At 38.0% G+C, this 22,184-nt stretch overlaps 1 protein-coding gene across 2 annotated transcripts; it reads right to left on the bottom strand.

Moving 5' to 3' along the window:
* Positions 1-3,777: 3,777 nt before the first annotated feature.
* SUB1 (SUB1 regulator of transcription) lies at positions 3,778-18,185 on the bottom strand. 2 transcript variants are annotated; one of them, XM_032992212.2, is made up of 5 exons: positions 18,086-18,184; positions 16,076-16,148; positions 14,288-14,407; positions 9,464-9,572; positions 3,778-7,202 (listed from the first exon to the last, which is right to left on the bottom strand). In XM_032992212.2, the coding sequence occupies exons 2-5, from the start codon at positions 16,145-16,147 to the stop codon at positions 7,123-7,125; spliced, it is 381 nt and encodes a 126-aa protein (XP_032848103.1). In that variant the 5' UTR covers position 16,148; positions 18,086-18,184; the 3' UTR covers positions 3,778-7,122. The 2 variants fall into 2 exon arrangements, with proteins under 2 accessions (XP_032848103.1, XP_042660556.1); XM_042804622.1 differs by lacking the exon at positions 3,778-7,202 and adding an exon at positions 7,216-7,929 and having other exon boundaries at positions 18,086-18,185.
* Positions 18,186-22,184: the final 3,999 nt, after the last annotated feature.

Here is a 22,184-nt window from a genome sequence, read left to right as displayed (position 1 = left end):
ATGATGCCTATAGAATTACAATAGCATAGGCTCAAGCAGAAATGTAACCAGATACAAGACAGAACTGAAAATTATCTAAACTATATATTTATTGAAATATTATAAATTTCTTGACTATGTGCTAATCTCAGTCCTTTGAAGATAAAACCACACAAAATAGAATGTTTAATTAGCAAAGCTACATGTCCATCCAAATTTGACTTCAATAGAATAAATACACCAAAAACTCTAAAAAAGTCAGTTGTGCCCTTCATTAATATAGCACACTGCTAATACCAAGGCTTTGAGGCAATACTGACCTAAGGCAGATCAAACTCATTGCCCAAAGCACACAGCAGGCTCTTTGTCCAAGAACATACACACAAGAAGTTAACAAGCCTCTTTCTTCAGCCAAGGATGCAATCTCCATCTGTGGAAGTCTCCAAAATTCTCACAAAGCTTCATAGAAATTTACCTTTTTAGTTAAGATGAATGCTTCAAAATATCAAAATAAAAACACTTGAAAATTATATATTGGTATAGATTTAATTAACTTTAAAAATTTTGTGGTGCTAAACATAGCATTTATCTAGGCAGATTTCTTTATAAAAAAATATTGCTGTAACTTTTTCAAAAATATTGCATTAAAAAAGGGCACATCTGATCAACGCACGTTTGAACAGAAACAGTTAAAAATTTAAGCTTAATGTTTTTTAACAGCTTTGGGTTTGGTTTTTTCCTTCAAAATTAGAAAAATATTGCTTCTGGCACATATCCTGAAAAAGTTCAGAAAATAACTCATTTCTTCAGCTACACGTTTCTCTCTCACCTTTTCACATGGCATATCATAAGCTTGCAATTTTATAGTACTGACAGACACTTCTATCTCTTTTCAACAGTTACTCAGACTATAGAGCAAACAGTGTCAGCCAGATTACAATCTAGGAATCCAGTAAAAATCTAGTAAGAACTGCATCCAAGCATGACCTTTGCAAGTTCATTTTCAAAAGCTGCAACTGGAGCATATTAAAAGTAAGGAGTTGCAAAACTCCTTAATGATAACAGGAAAAAACAATTTCAGTTTCCAGCAAAACAATGCCAAAAAAATTAGAATACCAAGTCATGAACAAATTTATTGAAGGAGCAGAGAAAATATCAAGATAACTTACAAAAAATTGTTCCCCAAACCCAAAATGTTTGTTCCCATTTTAACAAATAAGCCACAAACATTTTACACGTTACTACAAATAGTTTTGATAGACAGCAGGCACATTACTGTGGAATAGTAACATAATAGATGCTGTAGGAAAAAGAGAAAGATGCCCTTTCTCTACACAGTGTTAGAGGAGTGACTCAGGGCAACTAGTTCTCCTACCAGGGTGTATGTCGGGACAAGCATACCGCAAGTTAATATTGTTCAAAGGTTTCTTTGGACAAATAGTAGGGCAGTCTTCATATCATCTTAAACACTACTTATGCCCTACATGGCACTTGTGGAACTTTTCAGGCTACCCAAGCAACTGCGTTTTCTTTCCATTAACCAAACCATAGCAATTACAAATACCCTTGCTTATGGCAAGCACATATCCAAGCGATAACCCTATTGTTTTTAACCTAGAAACTGTCTCACTGTGGTATTTTCCAAGTTGTTAATATTGCTTCACAGGAAAAGCATTTGTCTGGCATTTTCACTGAAGACAATAATCCAAGCTAGTATGAAGAAAACTACTTCCTTTGGGAAGTATGCATGTTGTCAATAGTAATTCAACTATTTTAAGTATACTTTATCACAATGATTTAAAATATTTATTTAAAACCCCCGTATGACCATTAATTAGCTTGTGTTAGCAATAGCAACTCTATATGCCAACTATCATTAGGATCCAATTGTTAATATATTCCTTGTCTCGTGATAACATGAGCAGACCCAGAGATGCTTGTGTTCCAGGAGATGGAGGGACGCTTCCAGTCAGAACATAAATAATAGAGGAAATGCAAAGGGAGCAGCAGATCTCAGTAAGGCATGGCAAATAGATGGCAGAGGAAACTGCAGAGCTCTGCAGAGCCATTTCACATTGAGAAAGCTAGCAAAAAGCTTCAAAGATTACAAAAAATCAACACCACAAACAGACTACACAGTTTTATTGCTGCATACCACCTAACTTTCAACTTCAATCAGTTTTTAGGGCCACATCAATCTCAAGTTTGTTCTTAATATACAATGTCATTCACCTCTCCCTCAGATACATCGTGTGGTATTTTAGTGAATATAACAACTTAGGCATTTCTGCTCCTAAGATGAAATGAGCTTTATTTTCAACAGCTTGAAAATTATTTAAATATTAGCCTATTAGTGAAAGCATAAAATATTGAAACTGTTAAGGTGTGAAACAGTTCTTTAGGTAACAACACAAGTAACAGAGTTATGTAAAAATCTTGCCATTTCTTTACTTCAGCAGTTTTTATCTCTAACATCCACCCAAGTGAACTGATAACTAACAGTAGTCTACTACGTATAACAGCCAAAGAGGCATAAAATGTTTCTTGCTTCACTTTACCAAATAAGCCTAGAGATTTCCACAAACATTTTGTTAATTCCATCAACCTTTGCAGTTTTACAGCTAGCTCTATTCACCCTTAGGGTTGAGAGCCCACCTCCTCCCAAGGGATAAGGTTTATAAAAACAAGTCCTCAACCCAACCTCAGTTCCTACCTCACTCACCATCCCATCAATGAAGTGCATATGGATTCACTGAAAGTGAAAAGGAAGTACAACAAAAAACAAATTAAGCAGATGTTACCAAAAAATGTAACCTTTTTGTTCAATGAAGCACAATACCAAGGGAACTGCTGTCACCAAGTTCTCAGCCTTTAAGTTATCTCCATGACTAATGGCACATCCCTCTGCTCAAGACACCATGATTTAAGCTTCCCTGATAAACCGTGACTAAGCCAAGGGCTTTATTTCAGTTCTTCAGCGGAAGTCATCACACTTTTACATAACAATATTAAGTTGAGAGTAGGGGACATACAGGCTTGATTCACAACAGGAAAAACACTGCCTCTCAGATTGTTCTTCCATCGTCACAGGAGCTACAAAGATCACTCCTATTGATAAGTGAGTGGCAGTAAATGAGAAACAGGCAGGACATAATGACCCTCCATCAACCCCAAACTCCATTTCTTTCCTCTGAGTCACAGTAACTTCTGTTTCTGTGGCTATATATTGCTAATCAAAATTACTTGAAAAACCTGTTCAGTTCAAGGCTACAATCTGTTAATCCACTCCCTACAAATCAGTCACTGCAAGTTTATGAAAAGCAAATATCCTTCTTAATGAAGCCTACAGTGATTTAGCTGACCAATGATAATAAATAAATGGGCGTGAAACTATCTTATCTATGGTTATGGTCAGATCAGAAGCTCCATTGAAAAATATTATCAGCCATTTTTGTAACAGTAGTGACTTATCAGGTGCTTTCCTCGTTTGATCTGTTTGATGTTTGAAAGCATGTTTCTATCTGCTGCTTCCATATTTACATGACACTTGTCCTATCACTGTGAAAAACTTCTATCCTTCAGGGTCATACAATCAAACCCCCACCCACAAACACAAACGAAGTGTAAGACGACCAAGTTTTCAAATTTCCGAATTATAATAGTTGCAAGAAACAAGCAGCAGTTGCCATAACAATTTAAGGAAAACTTCTAGTGTAGCTAAATTTCTATTAAAAATAACACTATGTCAACAGAAGTCTTCATTTATTTCCAAGTGTTAAAATTGTTATTACACATATGTCATTTAACTACTTTTTATTTGAACATTAAGGTAATTACAGTTGGAGGGCTTATATTTCCAGTGGCCTCTCTGCAGTAGATACCACCAGAGCAAAACATGAAACATTCTACATGGTTAACAATGTGACATTTGAGTTACCAGAATTACAGTCATCAATTTTTTTGCTAACAGATCACATAAGTACGTAACTGGGGAATTTCCTTTAACAGAAATATCAAAGTTGGTACTGCATTTGTTTAATTTCAATATGAACATCTCTAAATAAGAGCAACATCATACATGATAGTTTATCACACATAAGGTTACTTTGGCAGCTATGTGATATATTTTTCCTCCCAAGCTCCATAAGGTTTAATTTATAAAACATATTGCTAGTATGCCCTGCATAAACCTCAAGAATCAAATGCATCTTTCTTTTGCCACTTCAATGGGCAAGGGAGCAGTGTTTTTTATCCCATACTATACAGCCTTTTCATACATCTAAGTTTTTCTTCCATGGACACTTCCACACATACTCTAATTACCATTTTGTCTGCAAGAAAATAATCTTTATTCAAAAAATCTGCATTTTCTTCTCAAATTAGAAAGACTACAGCTGTAGACAATTACATGACAAGACACTACGAACTATTTATTTCAAAATAACATTGAGTGTGTCCAATTTTTATCAAGTAACAAGCACAGTCATCTGAGGTGCAATGAATTCCCTCATAATTCAACTCATCCCATTTTGAGTTAATTTGTGAAACTGACTGGTTTATTTAGTTACTTTTTTTTAGGTCAACCATGCAGACATTCAGATTGGCTCAGGTAAAATATATGGTATTTCATCAATATTACAGGCAGAAATGTAACTGGCAGATGGAAAACTATTTTTAAACACAGTAGCTACGTAAAATCCAACTGTCCCAAGTATTATTAAGTAAGGTGGGAAAAACAGTTTCAGTTATTGTCACCACAAATTCAGCAAGGGGGTTTTCTATAATAGGAACTAGCTCTTGGTTAACAAGCACTAATTTCTTTGAACACCTCTGCCATCAGTTTCCACAAAAGAACTAATCACTATTAAAACTTTTTCACTTACTCCCCCCCAAGTGAATGAATTTAATTCTCCACCTTTCTGAACACAATTATACTGTACCCTGATACACAACTGCCATCCAACGACATACTACCACAGTAATCTAAGTGAGGACAATGTTTCCTCTAATATCACCATGCACTTCAAAAGTAGCCACATGAAAGTTTTGAGGTAAAATGCGTGAAATCTGGTTATAAAATTTCAGATTTATATGAAAAAATCATATATACATACAGCAAATAAAAAACAGCTAGAACCTGTCAATAGTGATCTGAAGCAAGTTGTTTCATTCAGTCATCTGTGAAGCTTTAGCAGATATTTCATATTTATTCTGTTTGGTCCAAGCATCCCTACCTGCCTTTAGAAGTCACTCAAAGAATGTAGTGTCCAAAAAATGCATCTGCTACCACTAAACATCTCTTCACCCTTTTATTCACCCTCAAGCAGTTCTTAGAAACTCAGATTTCCTAAGTTATACAAAAACAGATTTTAACTTTATCTGTAATATGTCAACAATGGGTAAGTTAAAGCAGGTGGAGGTATCTGATATATTTGAATCATATGTGTTTAATTTGATGAAGTCACCCTTCCATACCTATTTGTATCAAATTAGAAACTCTGCTGCACAGAAACAGTCAGCATATGGCACTTCCATGAATATCTGCAATATAAACGATGACATTAAGATATTCCCAAATTTAAGAAATAGTAAATCCTATTTGTCTACAGAATATTGCAAAACTACATTAAGTTTAATGTCAAATGGGAAAATTACAGCTGAACCAATTAAGTTGTACATTTACTACATAGTCCTGAAATCCATTTTCATGAAGTTATTTCATCTTCTTCCTTTGATTAACTTAAGCCAGAAAAGTAACTCTTCTCCAATTTTGCTAATATACATTTCTTCACTATAGTCATTGTGTGTCAAGTAACTTTGATCTTTCACCTTCAATTTCCATACTGGCATGCCCCTTATCTCTCCAAGTTCTACTCAAACATCAGTCTCCCTTCTTTGTTGCATTGTTCGCAACACCTACCAAGAAGTCCTTTCAACTAGGGCAGCATCCAGTCTAATAAAACTTCCACCGTGCAGAAGCTTCTCTTACCAGAATAGTATAATGTTTGACAAGTTCACTAGAGTCATGATCCACTATGTACCAGCGCTCCACTATAAGCACTAAGTATCTTCTGTACAAAAGGTAAAACAGCTGTACACACATAAGCCACACAAAGCAAGCCAAGTTAAGTGGTTTAGGCAGACAGTGTGGACAGAACAGAGGCATGACAGCCAGACATTTTGGCTGAAGCAATTTTAACCCTGTGACTGTTTAACCTGTGTTACAGCCTAGTTTAAGTATCATTGTTTAGACACTACTCTCAAAAGAACAAAAACCCTACAGAGACAGGTTAACTGTTCTTTTCTATAGAACAACTATTTAGTATGTGTTCAAGAATTAATTTAATGCAAAGCTTGAGACAGGTACCTAATAAACATATTTGGAGCTTTTAAATACTATCTTACTCTGAGGTATATATCTATTACTGTACAAGTTTATGCATTACATTCTAAAATCTAGGGTCAAATTAAAAAGGCTTATTATTTTTTTCTAAGTCAAGCAAACTATATGAAAATGGGAAGAAATCACATGTGGCTTGTGTTCAAGCATTATGGTTTAACATAACACTTCATGCAAGTAATGCAAAAAAATGTATATTCTCTGGACTGTTTACATTAAACAGTAATTTAGCAAATTACAGTATTTAAAATTATGTACAAAAAAGTGTTTTATCAAGTGTTCACTGTTTGTATCAAGTCTTAAAGCAGAAAGCTGTCAGGGCAATACTGAAGAGTATGAAATAAAAGAAAAAATTAAATGGAGACATTTTAAGAAGTCTCTTCAGAAAACAAATTTATATTAACTGTTAACTCAACTGAAACTAAAACAAAGACTAAAGCTATTAGTTGGCCTTACCAAACACCTTCAATCAAAAGGCCATAAACAAATATGCTTTACATATTATTTGATTTGTTTATTATACACCACCAGGTGAAAGCAACACATTTCCTTTTAGTAAAGTATACACAAATAGCCTCACTCAGAATACACTTTTAATGCACATAAAAAAAGTATTCATCTTACAAATCGTTTTGCAATCCAAATATACAATAGCTTGGAAAACAATATTTTAGAAACAAAAGCCAATGTAAAAAGACCTCTTGAAACAACTAAATGATAGCAGTTCCTGTATGGCTCTGTCTTTACAGTTTTCTTACTGCATCATCAATATCAGAAATTTGTTCCTTCAGCTGGTTCCACTGTTCTGGATTTAAAGAAATACCTGAAATGCATTAAAAATAAACACTTAAAACAAAGAAAATTGTGGTGCAGGATCTTGCATAATTACTATCAAAGCTGGTTTCATACACAAAGTCTATGTCATAGCTATTAATGCTTGAGCTACTTCAACCACTGTCTCAGTTGCAAAGTGAAACTACTCAGTTTAGCTTTAGCTTATCTCTGGACAAATTGAAATTAGAGATTAGTACAGTGTAACGAATTCACTCACAAGTATTAGGCTAAGTACTAGAAGGGAAATACAGGTCTGGCCTCGATAGAAAGCAGCACAAAAGCCCTGGATGAGAAGTAGGAAATCATTCATATTCCTGTTGGCTCCTAGAAGACATACCTCTGCGGCCTGAACTTCTATGCAGTTTTAAAGTACCATAATTCTGGGGCTTTTTTCCCCCTAGCACTCACAAACCAACACAGAAGTTATTTCAAGTACAGTTTCCAGTGACATTCAGTCAATAATCAGTCAGTGGCCCACAACCCACCTCCTCGGTTCTAAATTTGTAATTCCTCAAGCTTGAGTCCAGGCACATCTCTCCTTCGCACTTTAGTCTCATTCTTCCCCTACAATCTCTATGCCAACTCGATGGAAGTACAGACTCACAGGCCTACCTCTCATACTCTTTCCAGCCAGGCTCTTCTACTATTTAACCCCACTCTCCCCCCTCAGTGATCAGGCTTCCTTCATTGCTTTCTCCCTGTAGGTGGAGCAGGACCTGAAAACATGTGAAACTTTGAATTCCATTTTTGGGGGTCATTGCCTTTTTTTTCTTCCACTGTCACTGAGCGTAACCATAATCTTGAGCAGCAAGCAGTCTGCATGGAGCTACTACTCTAAGTAGTTTTTCACCAGTCTTTAGAGGGCAGGTTTCTTTTGAAAACAAATTAGGTAAGCTTTGCTAACCACTATTAGGGGACCAAAGACCATCAAGATGTCCCCAAACCACATACCAGATGAACTGCATGCAGTTCAGACCTGCTGTTTGCAACAACCTTCAATAATTTAAACTGTTGGATTTTTTTTTTGTGTTTGTTAGACAATTTCAACTGCTTACACTGTTTTTAGGATAGCTAGATAAGCGGCTCATAAGTGCACCAATGTTATATTAGACTCACATACTGTATCAGATTATTATTGATTTTATCCTAATAAAATTCAGACCCTTTTGCCACATGGATAAACATTTCTATCTACATCACATAATTTTTGTCACTTGGCCTACCCATCAAATCTCATTGTAGCTTGCCACTCAAATGGTTTACTTTTGACTTCTACCTCAAAATACAGCATGTTAGAATCCTTAGAAGTTAGAGTAGTATTTTTTAAGTAGCAACAAATCCAAAACAAGAAGGTTTCCTGTACAACACCAGTACATCTGTTCATACAAACCTATTTTCAGTGGTTATTTAAGAAATGTTGAAAATGCTTCTCAAGCTTTCCACATGTCTGTTCACTGAGTTGCTCCTGGACAAACCAGAGGAATGTAACAAACCTTATGCTGTTTGTACATTAAAGACTTCAATCTCCAGGGCAAAGTGTTTCATGCTTACCTCTTCCCTCGGCGTAATATGAAAATTGATTAAAAGTAGGCTTTTCTAACAGAAGCAACATGATGCTAAGCAAAGCACTACTACTGCAACTATCCTCACATCCTCATCTTACTATTGGCAAAGTTCTGAAAACAGTTCAGTGAAGGTATGCCATATAAAGCAGGTATGGCAGTAGCAATTAAAGGTACAATGGCTTATGCTGTGCTGCAAATTAGAAGCACAGTACAAAAACTTACACACTTGAGGTGTTTTCACCTCAAATAAGATCTTGACATTTTTTCTAAAATTAGTCACAAAAAATGTTTTGATTATTTTAATCTAAAATTTGATAGAAATGAATAATTGTTTTAAAGAAATTAATAACTTGTCACAAGTGAGTAATTGGAATAAAAGAAATAAATTGCGTTAAGTTAATCAATGCGGAGGAAAAATTATGGCTATAACTCCCATACCAAATTTACTTATATTTGATGCCTTGTCTTTCATAAATCATGGAATCATGGAGGATCCATTTAGGAAAACAAACTCGGAACAATGAACCGACTTTGCTTTTTGTTTATGATCTACAGATAAAACTAATCATTTGTTAAAATATAATTTATATCAAGTAGCAACTAAGTGTAAAAATCTGATACATAAAGTTCTCCACAAAACTTCAGAAAATGTTTTAATGCAAAATAACATGAAGTATAACAATACCTTTTCTGCCAGGCTTCATTTCACCTTCTTGATCCATCCAATATTCTCTAATATCAATTAAGACTTTCCCTTTAAAGTCACGAACGCTGACATACCTCATTTTGCCGATCTGTCAACACACATAAAAGGGTCTTTTAGGTATTTTACATATTGCAGCATTCACTTTTCCCAGCAGCATCAGACTCTGACATGTGACACTGTACACTGCAGCTTATTTTAGACACCAGAGAAACAACTAGACCAAAACCTTAGTCCAGATTAGTGTGCTGGGTTTGTGTGTGTGGTGGGGTTTTAGGTAGTGGGGGAGCGGGCTACAGCCATGGCCCCCTGTGAGAAGCTTCTCAAAGCTCCCCCAGAACCACATCTGCACAATGGCTGAGCCAATTAGCAACAGTGGCTGTCCCTCTGCAATAATGTATTTAAGAAGGTGAACCTGGAAAGAAGAATTGTGACAGCTATGTGAACACCAACAGAAGAAACAGGGGGTGAGGTACACCGGAGCAGAGACGCCTGTATCCCATGGTGAGACAGCAGGGCCACCTCCCACCACCACCCATGGCAGTCACTGGTAGAGCTGCTGTTGACCTGCAGAACTCTGTGGGAAGCAGCAGCTCTCACTGTTGTAGTTCAGCACTGGGAGGACAACACTCTGGGATGTCCCACACAGGAGCCGCTCTGGAAATGCTGCAGCGCATGGGAAGGACTCACATGAGACTGTTTGTGGAGGACTATCTCCTCTGAGAAAGGGACCATGCTGGAGCAGGGGGAGAAAGCCAGAAGTTCACACACACACTCCCCACTCTCCCACCTCCTCTGACATGGAAGAAGGGGCAGGACTGACTACACCCGCCCATTCCCTGCCCCCTGAACTGCTCAGGGGGAGGAGGTAGAGAAATCGGAAGCAAAGATGAGCATGTGAAGAAGGGAAGGGTAGAAGGTGTTTTTAAGATGTAGTAATGCCTCTCACTGTTCTACTCCACCTCTTAAGTGATGGTGTTGTTACTGTACGTACTATATTTATGTTCTTTTTTCTTCCTGAGATGAGTCTGGTGTCTGTCCATTGCTTGGGACTAATGGATAAGTCACCCCTCCCAGTCCTTATCCTAATTTCCAAACCTTTTTATCTATTTTTTCCTTCACAGTGCTGGGGGTGAAGTGGGGAGTGAGCAGCTGTGTGGTGCTCAATTGCATTCTGAACTCAAACCACAAGTAGTCAGCAAGCTAATAAGTAATGACAATATAAACAGATGAACAACTTAAAGCAAGTTGAGCATTCAGTGCTCAGTGCAAAAGTAATTCTCCTAGAATATAAACACCTATATTAATATGCTTACTTCTTACAAAAGCCGCTAATTTACTGTTTTCTGAAACAAAATTTTGCCTCTATTATAACCATCTGTGCAGCAGTTATAAACAGGAAGTGAGGGAGCTCTACTCCCCAATCTAAATTTTAGTCTATTTCAAATGTACAGAAAGTAAATTATATATTCATGAGACAACCGCAATTTCTGAATACGTTTCTATTTAGGAAACACATTAGTTAGATTTTAAATCACTGTCTAGATTTCAGCTGAATGTTCACATTAAATTTTGAATGTTTAGTTGAATTGTATGCAAACACTGCCACTGCTAAAAGCTTTAAATAGGCTTCTAAAGTAGTTTCAAATAACTTCCAAGATTAAAAACCTCAACTAAAATCTAGATTTGGCATTTCTTCACATTCAGTTACCTGCAACTGTGGCACAGATTAATTTCTGAACCATTCTTTTTTCACACAGCAGCTAATAGTCCTAGAAAAATTTCACTGATCTAAGACATCTTTATATCTCTATAACCACAGCAGTGTTCCAACGGTTACACTGATTTATAGCAGCATAGTTACTACAGTTCAACTTTCATACACAAATTTTTATGCTTTTTATTAAATATTACAGCTCTTTATACTACACTATTGAATTACATAAATGAGAAGACATTAAAAGTATTATTTCCAGGTTTCCGTTTCTTAGAGTAAAATGCACTGAACCATGTCTCAGTTCCTTTCACAGCTATGCAACTGACTTCCTGTATGACTTTCAGTAACTATCCCCTTCACCATTTTTCTTCCTACCTCCAGTTTACCTTGATTAAACTGTAAACACACTGTGGAAGTAGAAAGAGCTAAAAAAGCATCCTTCTTTTTTAGCTGATAACTATATGTATAGCACTAGGAACACAATAAAGAATCCTGTAAGTAATGAGATCTGCAAAAAAGTAAATTGATTGGAAAATGCATCGGTGACCACTTCAGTTTCAAAATTAACGTGCTAAACCAATCACCTTTCCAGAACATCATGAACCTATGTATTTATCTACTTTCAGAAGCCTATGATAAAGACATTACACTAGAAAACCAAAGAACTTATCTCTCCCAAGTCAAAAAACAAGTAAGACTCAAACTTTAAAAAAAAAAGAGTAAGAGAGGGAGGTGGGACAACACACAGATGAACAACTTTTGAAGTAGCAATTTCAGTGAAATGCACGATCATGCAGTGTTGTTCCACTCTGGACAGTCATTAATACTGCATCCTGACAGCATTGACAAACCTTATCCAAATCAGGCATAAGTAGATGACAGGATTTATCAAACTAGCCAAAGCACATGATGCAGAGCTTATGTCGGCTTGAGGCCACAGTCAGAAATCGAATGTATCAACACTAAATCCTTCCACATTAACATAAATAATGCTCATCCTCAGGGTCTCTAGTAATACATCACAAATGGAAGATAAATTTCCGCACCCCAGCTGCACCCTAATACTTTAACACAAAATCCAAAGTATACGAGGCTACCTATAAATCTTAAAAAGGCCAAGACATGTAAATAAATATGCTTGGTCTCTTATAATGACTTCATTCCCTACTACTTACATTTATACTATTCTTCATAATTAGTTTCAAGAATATGATTACACCAACATTACTCAAACAAAAATAGTAAAATGTAGATCTTTATGAAAATGCTAAATCTTCTAAACACAGCAGTCACAATAAGCTCTATATTAAGGGAAGATGCACACTTTGAGAATACAGCCTGTGGGTATGGAACAAGCAGCCTCTGAGTTTCACATCATTTGCTGCCACTTCCACCCAGAATATGGACACCACAGAACTTCTATCCTAGGAACGCTTTACAGCCTGATTTCCATCAACTGAAGCCACACTTGTAAGTTATACTGCAAAGTCACTTGCACATCAGAGATCATTTTACTGCCATGGGAAAGCAGAAAGGAGAGTTTCTAGTATTACTAATAGTCCCAGGGCAAACAAGACCATACCTAAAAAATTAACATGCAACTAGATCTTCTAGCACACTCTCCTAGGTAGGGCAGAGAGAGGGGGAGTATCCTCAGACCTACAGGCTACTTCTACACTGAAACAGTTGCATCTTAGTTAACTCACATAGGCTGATGCAACATGAAAAAACTCAAAGCTTCACATAACACACTAAGACATCTTAAAAAAATTCTGTTGATTAACTAAAGACAGGCATATACTAAGTAACACTGATGTTTTAGGTCAAGGTGATATTCAAGTATTTTTTCTGTATTATACTCAACACTGGAAGAATTCCTGTTCAGACTAATAGGAGTCCTCTGCTGTCTGTTTTTAGTAACTTTATTATCTTAGGTCAAAAAGGTTGAAAGAAATCAGAGCATGCAAATACTTTTGCTTTCATTTGAAACAGTTTGGACTTTTTTTGCATCTGGGAGCATTAAAAGTGCTCTAAATGAACTTATTACAAACGTAGCATAAAGCTTATACATATTTTTGAGTTCTAACTGCAGTTCACCACAAAGTCTGGAAGAACCATGTATCTCATTCTTCTTACATGGTTCAAAGCATACCCCAGGAAAAATAAAAATATTATATTCTTCCTTTGATGAGTAAGTCCAGGCACTGCCTTCAGCTGAGGCTCTCCCTCACAACTATAAGAGGAAGGCAAGAATTGATACTGTAATACAGGTCAGTTATTTTTAATATATCTGTTCAGTTAGTCTTCTCCCTAGAAAGGGTTTGGGGTATTTTTTGCTATATTATTTTGCACAGCTACAGCCCCAAACCATTTATTTTGCCTTATTCAGTGTTGGGACCATCTTATTAGGCATCCCTCCCATACCTGTTAACAAACTTAAGAATCAAATGTCTCTAAGAATTTCAGTTCTTTGTAGCTAACCCCAGGAATTCACTACAATACCCTGAATTGACACATGCATCTTGCTACTGAAAAATGTACATCCATCCCATCTTAAAAACAAGGATCTGTCAAAAATTACAATCCTTCTGGATGTTCAGTGACAAAAACCTGCATCATAAAACAAAGCAACTGGCAAAATTTATTCCAAGACACTGTCTGATCATACAGGAGCCAAGATGCTCTTGACCTGGTTAAACGGGAATTAAGAGTCTATACTCTGGTTTCCAAGAAGCTTTCTTTCAAGAGCCCCAATTAGAAAACATTTCCATGTAGAGACAGTCCAGATAAAGTATTTACAGTATTCTCACAGAAAGTGCTGTATATACCAACAAAATGACTAACCAGAGTTAGAGCGGGCAAAGATATGATGGTTATATCAATTGCTACAAGTCAGATTCTTTTACTCTGCTGAAACCTGACAATGCTTTCTGAGCATCTCATTTGCATGCTAGCATCGTAATCCCCTTTGGCCAAGGTTTCAGGAGACCAAGCACTATGCTGTCCAGATATTCAGATCATCTCACAAGTTTTATAGTGAATATGATGTAATGTTACCTTAACCAGACTCTAAGAGTCACCAGTTTTACCTGAAACATATTCTCGTCTCTGTTACTGCTTTGCTTAGAAGAAGCTGCACCTTTTGAACTTTCACCAGTCTTTTGTTTCTTTATAGGCTTTTCTGGAGCTGCTTGCTTTTTCCGCTTTGCCTTGGAGAAAATAAAAAGAAAAGCATGAAACAATTCATTCTATTAAGTTACTGAAAACTTTATGTTAGAGGTCACCAACTACTACTAAGCAATGTACACTATCACTTTCCTGCTTGTGAAGACAGGAATCCAATACTGTACATTTAGATTGGAATTTAAAAAAAAAAAAAATCTTCAAATAAGCCTGATGCTGCTTCTTAGTGAAGTTTGCTGTAATACTCTGGCTTTACAGAGAAGTTAACTAGATCAAAACATATTTCAAAAATCCTACTCTTTCTGCATGGTAATACTGTCAGTTCAGTAGTTTTAATAAAAAATTTAAAGTCTAATGGAAGTTTAATTTCCACTGAGTGCAACAAAAAACGCAGGACAGCTTACAACTCTTCCAAAAAAGAAAAAAAAACTAGATGACATAATGAAGAAAGGATCTCGAAATCATCTCCAGAGTTGTATTTTTTTTTAAATTAATGCCAAGTCTCTGTCTATAGCATGGTACATTAAACACATTTAAAACATTCAGACAATACCACCTGTAAATTGGATTACCTGCAGATGCTACAAAGTTACTATTTCTAATGGTTATATAGTAACCACGCCTGCCCCCAAAAAAAGGGAGTAATACAAAGACACCAAAAATTAGTCTCACCTGCTAGAATGATGCTGTGGATAACCTCTTTTCAAGACCAACAGTTCCAACAAATATGGGAGGTTATAACAACCGCTCTACTGCCCACTAAAGCAGACTGCTAGACTGTGTTTTCAGGAATACAGTTCCAAATAAAAAAAAAACCTGATCATTTTCTCTTATATTAAGATCTGACAGAACACCTAATTTTCAAAGTGCAACCAAGTGACTTTTGAACCAATTCAGTAAAGCAGACCAAGTCTCTTCACATGCTACATTAAAAGACCTGATGATGTCTGCATTACCACCTAGCTTTTCTTAAAAAGACAAATTCACTGTTTTTGTCTGGTTTTGTTCATAATGACTGGCACGTCTATACAAACTTGTAAATTAAAAAACTATTCAAAATATATGGCAACACTCAATTTATACATTTAAAACAGTAAACATAGTAAAATTAATCAGCTCAAAGTCAGGCAGGCTGGCTCAGCTTTTAAGTGAAAAACTAGCTTATGGTATTACAGTTAAATGTAAAAATCTGAAACAGAGAAAAAGAACATGCAAACTAGGTATGCCAGTGGCACACTGAGGACAAAGCAAGTGAAGGTTTGTTTTGGACAAGCAATCCAGATATCAAAATGAGGTGGAGAGGGGTGGGTGTTTGTCCTCAAAATTAGTCCAAATTCTTGCCACCAGGGGCAGCTTATACAAAAGCCTTTTATCACTTGAAGAAAAGGAGCAAAGAATTCCAGGAAGCTTGTGGTTAGATATATCATATGGAAAACCCTCAGGAGAAAATGCAACTTAGAAAAAGTTTAGTGCAACGAAAAAAGCATCCTACCCACTCAAACCCTAATCTTGAGAGGTGGAGATTTTTTGTTGTAGTTGTTTGGGATGGGGGGAAAGGATTTCTGGGTTTTGGGTTAAGTGATAAATTCTAGGGAATGACATACATGTTGTGACATAGTGCTCACCTAATTCCTTGACCCCAGCCTTAAATACAAGAGTTAATACAGTAGTAATAAACTGCATATAATGTTCACCTTTTTGTCAACTTCGCTATCTGAATCACTGGCAGATGAGCTTGAAGACACAAGTTCCTTTGATTTAGGCATTCTAAGAAGAGAAAAATAGTATGAGAACACTATACAAGAAATATGTCCCATTACAGCTGGAAAGCCATTTTCAAACATGTTTGCAAGGGCTCATCTTATTCAAAACCCTCCCAAAGGCATCCCTGCCTTCTCATATAAGCTTTAATATACATTGTCAATGCAATCTTCCTCTTCCCTCTTATATTTTTTCTCATTTTTGCTGCAACTACTTTAAATGAAAATTTTAGTTTCTGAACTGTTTACAGAGACAATTTTTAACCTGTTTCATATACCCTGAGATGTGAAAGAAACCATAATGAAAAAAATACATTCACAAAAAGTATTATGTTCACAAATATAAACTATCAAAGACCTATCACTATCCCTACTCTCACACGGGTATTTCACCCAGTTGAATTTGCAAGAAACACGCTGCATAATCGTCATACATGAAGTTGAAGTTCCCACCAATGATACAAAAGTCTGAAAAACACCTCAGTTACAGTGAACCACAGTACTGCAATTAGTATTTCCACTGCAGATTCAACACATCAATCACTACAGTCCATTCATCCATCAGACAAGTGGACATTCAACTTTCCTTGAATGCATGCTGTCAGGTTTGTTTCTACATCTCTCTCATATGCAAACATGTGGTTAGATATAGCAGTTGCACATCTTGCCTACTACTAGAAACTTTAACAAATAAATAGCTGATTTGTTCTTTCAGATTAAAAATAAGCATCCCAGAGAAAAACTGCATAAAATAAGCTACAGCTGGGAAGGGTTGAAAAAGCATTAAAGAAGCATCTCAGAAGAGAAAAAAGGTGTAGTAGTGTTCCTAAACTGGCAGTGAAAAATGCACATGCAAAAGAAAACAGTGTCTGAATAATGCTAACGTATCTAAATACTACTAGTGATTCTAAAGTTGGGCAAGTTCTGCCGTAGTGGCTTGGAGGTCAACAATAGAAGCTGCAGCACTGAAATCAGCACAGGATATTGGGAAGCACACACAAGTCACGCTGCAGGAGGGAAGCAGAGGAGAGCTGGAATGAGACAAAGTAAAAATAAGCACAGCAATGAGATGAGGGAGCCGAACATGGAAAAGACTGATACGCAGGGGGCTAGCAGGGGATAACCCCAGGGTCCGCATCAGGATGAGAGAGTGACAACATGGAGGAAGGTGGGGGCGGAAAGTGGAAGAAATGGGGGGTGGAGGGCACCCCTCGGGAGAGACTGGCAAGCAGAGCGTGAGGAGACACCGCAGCACCGGGTAGAGAGAGGGCGGAGGGAGACGGGCCAAACGAGGACGAAGGACATAAGAGGAAGACAAGCCATGAGGAGCTAGGAACTCCAGGTAGGCGGATCCCAGCCGCCATTTTCCTCCTCTATTACACTTTTCCACGGCTTGTGTTGCCCCCCAACGGAAAGGGGCGAGAGCCCGATTAGGAGCACACGGGGAAAAACGCCTAGGTCATCCCGAGGCAAGGTGGCAGCAAGCGAGCTGCAGGTCACCGGCGGCGGAGGAAAGAAAAGGTAGCACACGAAAAAAAAAAAAAAAAAAAAAAAAAAAAACAAACAAACAAACAAAAAAAAAAGCCGTGGGGGGGTCTCAGCAAGCGGGGTCAGATCCCGGCGGTGGGGGGAACGGAGCCGGGCGGTTCCCCGCCGCCATTTTCTCCCTCACTCAAATCCTCTCTGCCCCCCCAACATGGCAGTTTCTCCTCGACGGCAGCTCCTCCTCCCGCCCCAGGCCCGCTCCACAGCGGGGCATCCCTCCCGCAGGGAACAGCGGGGCGTCGCGGAACACGGGGGAGCCTCGCTACACGGCTGCCCCAACGCGCCTTCCCGGCGCCGGCCAGGAGATACTGGGGCCCCCGCGGCCGGCGGCAGGGTCGGGGGATGAGAGAAAATGGCGGCGGCCCCGGCGGGGCGCGATGGGGGGACCCCAACACTCACGTCCTACTCCACACTCCGGTCTTCTACCGCACGGGCAAAACGGAACTGACGCACCGTCGAATCCCCGCCTCTGCTCCGCACCACGTGGGAGGAGGCGGCCGGGAAGCCTTAAAGGGGACGCGGGGCGGGGGGTTATTGGTCGTTCCTCCAATGCGAGCCGGGGGGCGGGAGGTGGGCCGGTAGTGCTTAAAAGGATCGCTTGAAAAACAAAAAACAAAAACAAAAAACCTAACTAAAATCTATAAATGACTGTTTTCTTTAGCATGATACAGAAGTTCCTCGATCTCGTTCGGAGCCGCCCGGCCAGCAGCCGTGCTCGAGGAAGCGCCGCGCGGCGGCCTCTTTGCATACCGAAACCGCCGGCCCAGGCGGCACCTGAGGCGCAGTTCAAGAAAGCGCCGGTTCCCCTTTCTCTCAGCGGGTGACTCGGGGTTTCGTTTTCTTCCTGCCAGGGCTTTGCGGCTGGAGATGGCGGGTGAGCATTAGGGGTCCCCACCTTGGCAGTCCTCTCGGGGTCAAGCGCAGGGGACTGAAGCGCTGGGGACTGAAGGTTGAGCCAATGTCAGCTGCTGTTTTAAACACCGACCTTTTCAAAGTCTTCCAAGAAAACAAAACAAAAAAAAACACGCTTGAAAATATAATTTTACAATTTTGCCTCTTCTGTAGCATGTTTACATCAAAATGCTGCATCCAGAGCGCCCTGATTGATGGCATCTCCTGTGTCAGGACTTGGAACAGGGACAGTAGACTTAGTTCACATAAACATGTACGTAACACCTTCCGAGGTAAACCAAAATGACACCTCTTTGGAGAGGAGGGGGGGAAAAAGGGTTGTCTGCCCCCAACTTTGGAACAGGAGAAGACTTCTAGCAGCCTTTGCAAACTGCAATGGGCCAAACATGCGGTCAGAGCATGAGTGGTTTCATGTTGTGTCTTCCTCTGTTACTTATGTGAGGCTATACTTCCAGTTTATGATGAGATTTCTTAACATTAAGATATTATCATAGCCAACACAACTTCACACAAAACTAGCCCAGCCTGTTACAATTTGCTTATCACTGTTTGCACCGATGGCTCATGTGGTTGTACTGTAAGCAGTGCAGGACGCCTAGTGCTTCAGATACCCATTACCAGTTTAGTCCTTTTCTCATTGTTATTACCTCTAGACCTGTGCTTTTGCTACCATGACAACGCCAGCTTTTCATAAGAAGTGCACACAAACTATCAGAAATAGGAAGTGGACTCTAATCACAATCCTAGCTTCTAGATAAAGCTTTTGTTGGTACATGTGGAGTGGGGTGGTGGCTGATCTGCCTCTGTAGTTTCAAGAACAAACACCTTAAAATCAAATGTCTTGGGCTTTTTAAAGTTCCAAAGATCTCTGTACACTGACTTGGGCCTGAAGGATAAACATCATGTTTCAAGAGGGGATAATCCCCCTAAATCAGCATAAGATGCTGCAAGTCCTAAGCAGTATTTCTGAAAAAATACTTACGGGAGGAGGGCAAAGAGGTTTTTAGATGGGATCCATGAGGTCTTGATAGCCTTCACCACGAACTGAGGTATAAGAGCCAGTTCTCAGCATGAGAGCCAGTTCTTCACTTTTTTGCTTAGTACCAGGAAAACAGGAAGTTAATGCCAGAAATTAGAAGTGCACTCTTTTAACTAATTCTCGCAAATTGGTGGTTTCATAATGTTATATATCTTACAAAAGAAAAAGAAAAAAAAATTTAAAATACAGTTTTTACTACATATATGACTTTTGAAAAATAAAACTATGGTTCTTTATTCAGAATCAAAGCATAGTAAATCACATGCATGCAAATATAGTAATTACCACCACTGTGCAAGCATCAGGCTTGTCAAACCATGTAACTGTGGAAGATCTTTTAATACTTAATGTTTAACTCCAAAAAAAAAAAAAAAAAACCAAAACACACAAACCATTCTGCTCAAGATAGTCTCCCCATGTGGAATATTAATTTGAAAAAACATAGCTATTCTATTCATGACTAACTTTTCATATTTGAATAGTAATGGCAGTTCAGTTCAGGTCTGCTTTGCTTTCTTATAGGTCAACACCTACTACACGAAGAACAGTAAGGTTTTTGGAGCACCACACTGAAGTCAACAATTTTTTATGCATTTTTAATCAAGTCCTTCAGCCTTGAAATGACTAGGAGATTTTTCTGCTGGACCTTAAAGAGTTAATTTCTCCCACCTACAGCATTTTCTCCAAAGCTAGCACCATGTTTAGTTTTACAGCTGAATTTGCAAATAACAGGTCAGTGAGAGGAAGGGAGTGCTTGCTACAGCTGGAGATTTCGTGTTGTGTTTTTCAGTAATGATAGGTTTCTTCGAGAATTATTCTGGTCATTGAGTATAGTGGCTGTTTGACCTTTTTGGTAAATTACCCCTACTATATTTTATTCTGTTTAAAAAGAAGAGGATACTAAGAAAAAATGCTGGATTTAGAAAAGTAGGAAAGGAGTCTTAATTTTTCCAAGGTAAATTTTTTCTGTTACCTTCTGAGTGAGTCATTTCTCCCCCCAAGGGGTACAGTTCACTTTCTGAGCTCTTAAAATAGATTTTTGTAATGGATTTGCTCCCTCATCAGACATTTTGCTTCTGTAGCTGCCTTAAAAGGGCTTAAATTCTTCTAGATACTGCCTGATTGCCTCATTTCGTATCACACATCTTTGGCGTTTTCTTCAAAAAGAAATTTTAGCATACAGATTTGAATGGGAATGCTGAAAAATACAAGCTCGTGCTTCTGGTCTCATAACAATTATTAACTGCAGTGGTTTGACTCTGGTTAACAAATAGTAGAGCTGATAGGAAACAAATGTGCGAGCAAACAGAATGAGGGACTCTTCTTTAAAAGTTTAGTATTCAGTAGTTATTAGTTTAAAAGGTAGATGAAGAAATCTGATGAGGAAGGGAAGGTTAGCCTACAATATGGATGCTAATTTTATTAAACTGTCAGGAAAGAAAGAGTAAGGATACTGCCAGAGAGTATTTCCACTTGTGTACTGTAACTGGTTCATTTCTCATGTGCATATGATGTGTAATTTGAGTTTGCATTAGCACTTGCATAATTTTGTATTATGCTTGGATTTGGGTGGTGGATTTTTTTATGTTGCAATTTGCTATTCTAACACTGGTAACTTCCACTTGTGATTTAGTAAATTGCTTTTATTTTATTAACACTTCTGTTGTTACAGTCACTGTTCAATGTCTAAGCCCTGTTGTTAAAAGGTAGCACTTTTTTGCTTTAATCACTTAAAACCTTGGTGAAACTGTTTGAACTTTGTCTTCACTGCTTAAAAAATGTCATTTCACTTTAAAATAAGAAGGTTGGTAAATTGATGAATGTCTTCTGTCTGTAGCTATCTGAAATAATTTCCAGGTGAGAATAGAACATTTAGACTCCTTATACTGGTTTTAAACCTTTTCCTATCTAGGGCTTTTACAAATAGAGCACTAAGTATTAAATTACCTTTCCAGGAAATAAAAGTGCCGCTCTTGTCAATATGGTCTGTACTCTACTGTGTAGGAAAGCTTTAATCTTCTGCTGCATCTGCCCTGCCCTCTGGTGGTCACACAAAGGCCGGCTGAGAGTCTGGTTTTAGATAGACCGGAAGGTTGCCTCTGAGAAATCTTACCTCCATCTGATACAAAAAAACCAAACAAACAAAAAAAAGAGTCTATGTTTGCTCACTTTTAGTGGTTTGCAGATAAGGTACAAAAGATTTGGAGTTTTCCACATTGTGTTTCAACTCCAGTTTTGAACTGTGTAGCCAGTTTATCCTGTGGTAGCAACAGAGACGTGTGTCTAAAACATTAAATAGTAAGACTGATGAGACTGCATGTTATATGGTGCTTTCTTCTTCTCACTGTATTTTAGAGATCTCCCTTTATATAGTTGAAATGAAGGTCAAAGATTTGTTGTTCCGAATGCTAGCTTGCCATTTTTGTCTGTGATATTTTTAGATGCATTGAACTTCACGCAAACAGAGTAGCTGTACTATTTAATTCCAAATTAAAGTTTTGTGTTCCGGTGTGTTTTTATTGTCAACATTTTTGGCAGTTCTTTTGT

Source organism: Tyto alba, unplaced genomic scaffold, assembly GCF_018691265.1.
Source record: "Tyto alba isolate M040663 unplaced genomic scaffold, T.alba_DEE_v4.0 Super-Scaffold_42, whole genome shotgun sequence".
In the NCBI taxonomy this organism is placed as follows: Eukaryota; Metazoa; Chordata; class Aves; order Strigiformes; family Tytonidae; genus Tyto; species Tyto alba.
Note: the sequence above shows the minus strand (reverse complement) of the source record. Positions and strands in the feature narration are given on the sequence as shown.

Coding starts and splice junctions, on each gene's coding strand:
- SUB1 (XM_032992212.2), bottom strand. CDS start 16,147: ATGCCTAAATCAAAGGAACTTGTGTCTTCAAGCTCATCTGCCAGTGAT. Junction 14,408..16,075: donor ATAGCGAAGTTGACAAAAAG/GTGAACATTATA, acceptor ATTTTCTCCAAG/GCAAAGCGGAAAAAGCAAGC. Junction 9,573..14,287: donor GAGACGAGAATATGTTTCAG/GTAAAACTGGTG, acceptor GTGTGTTGACAG/ATCGGCAAAATGAGGTATGT.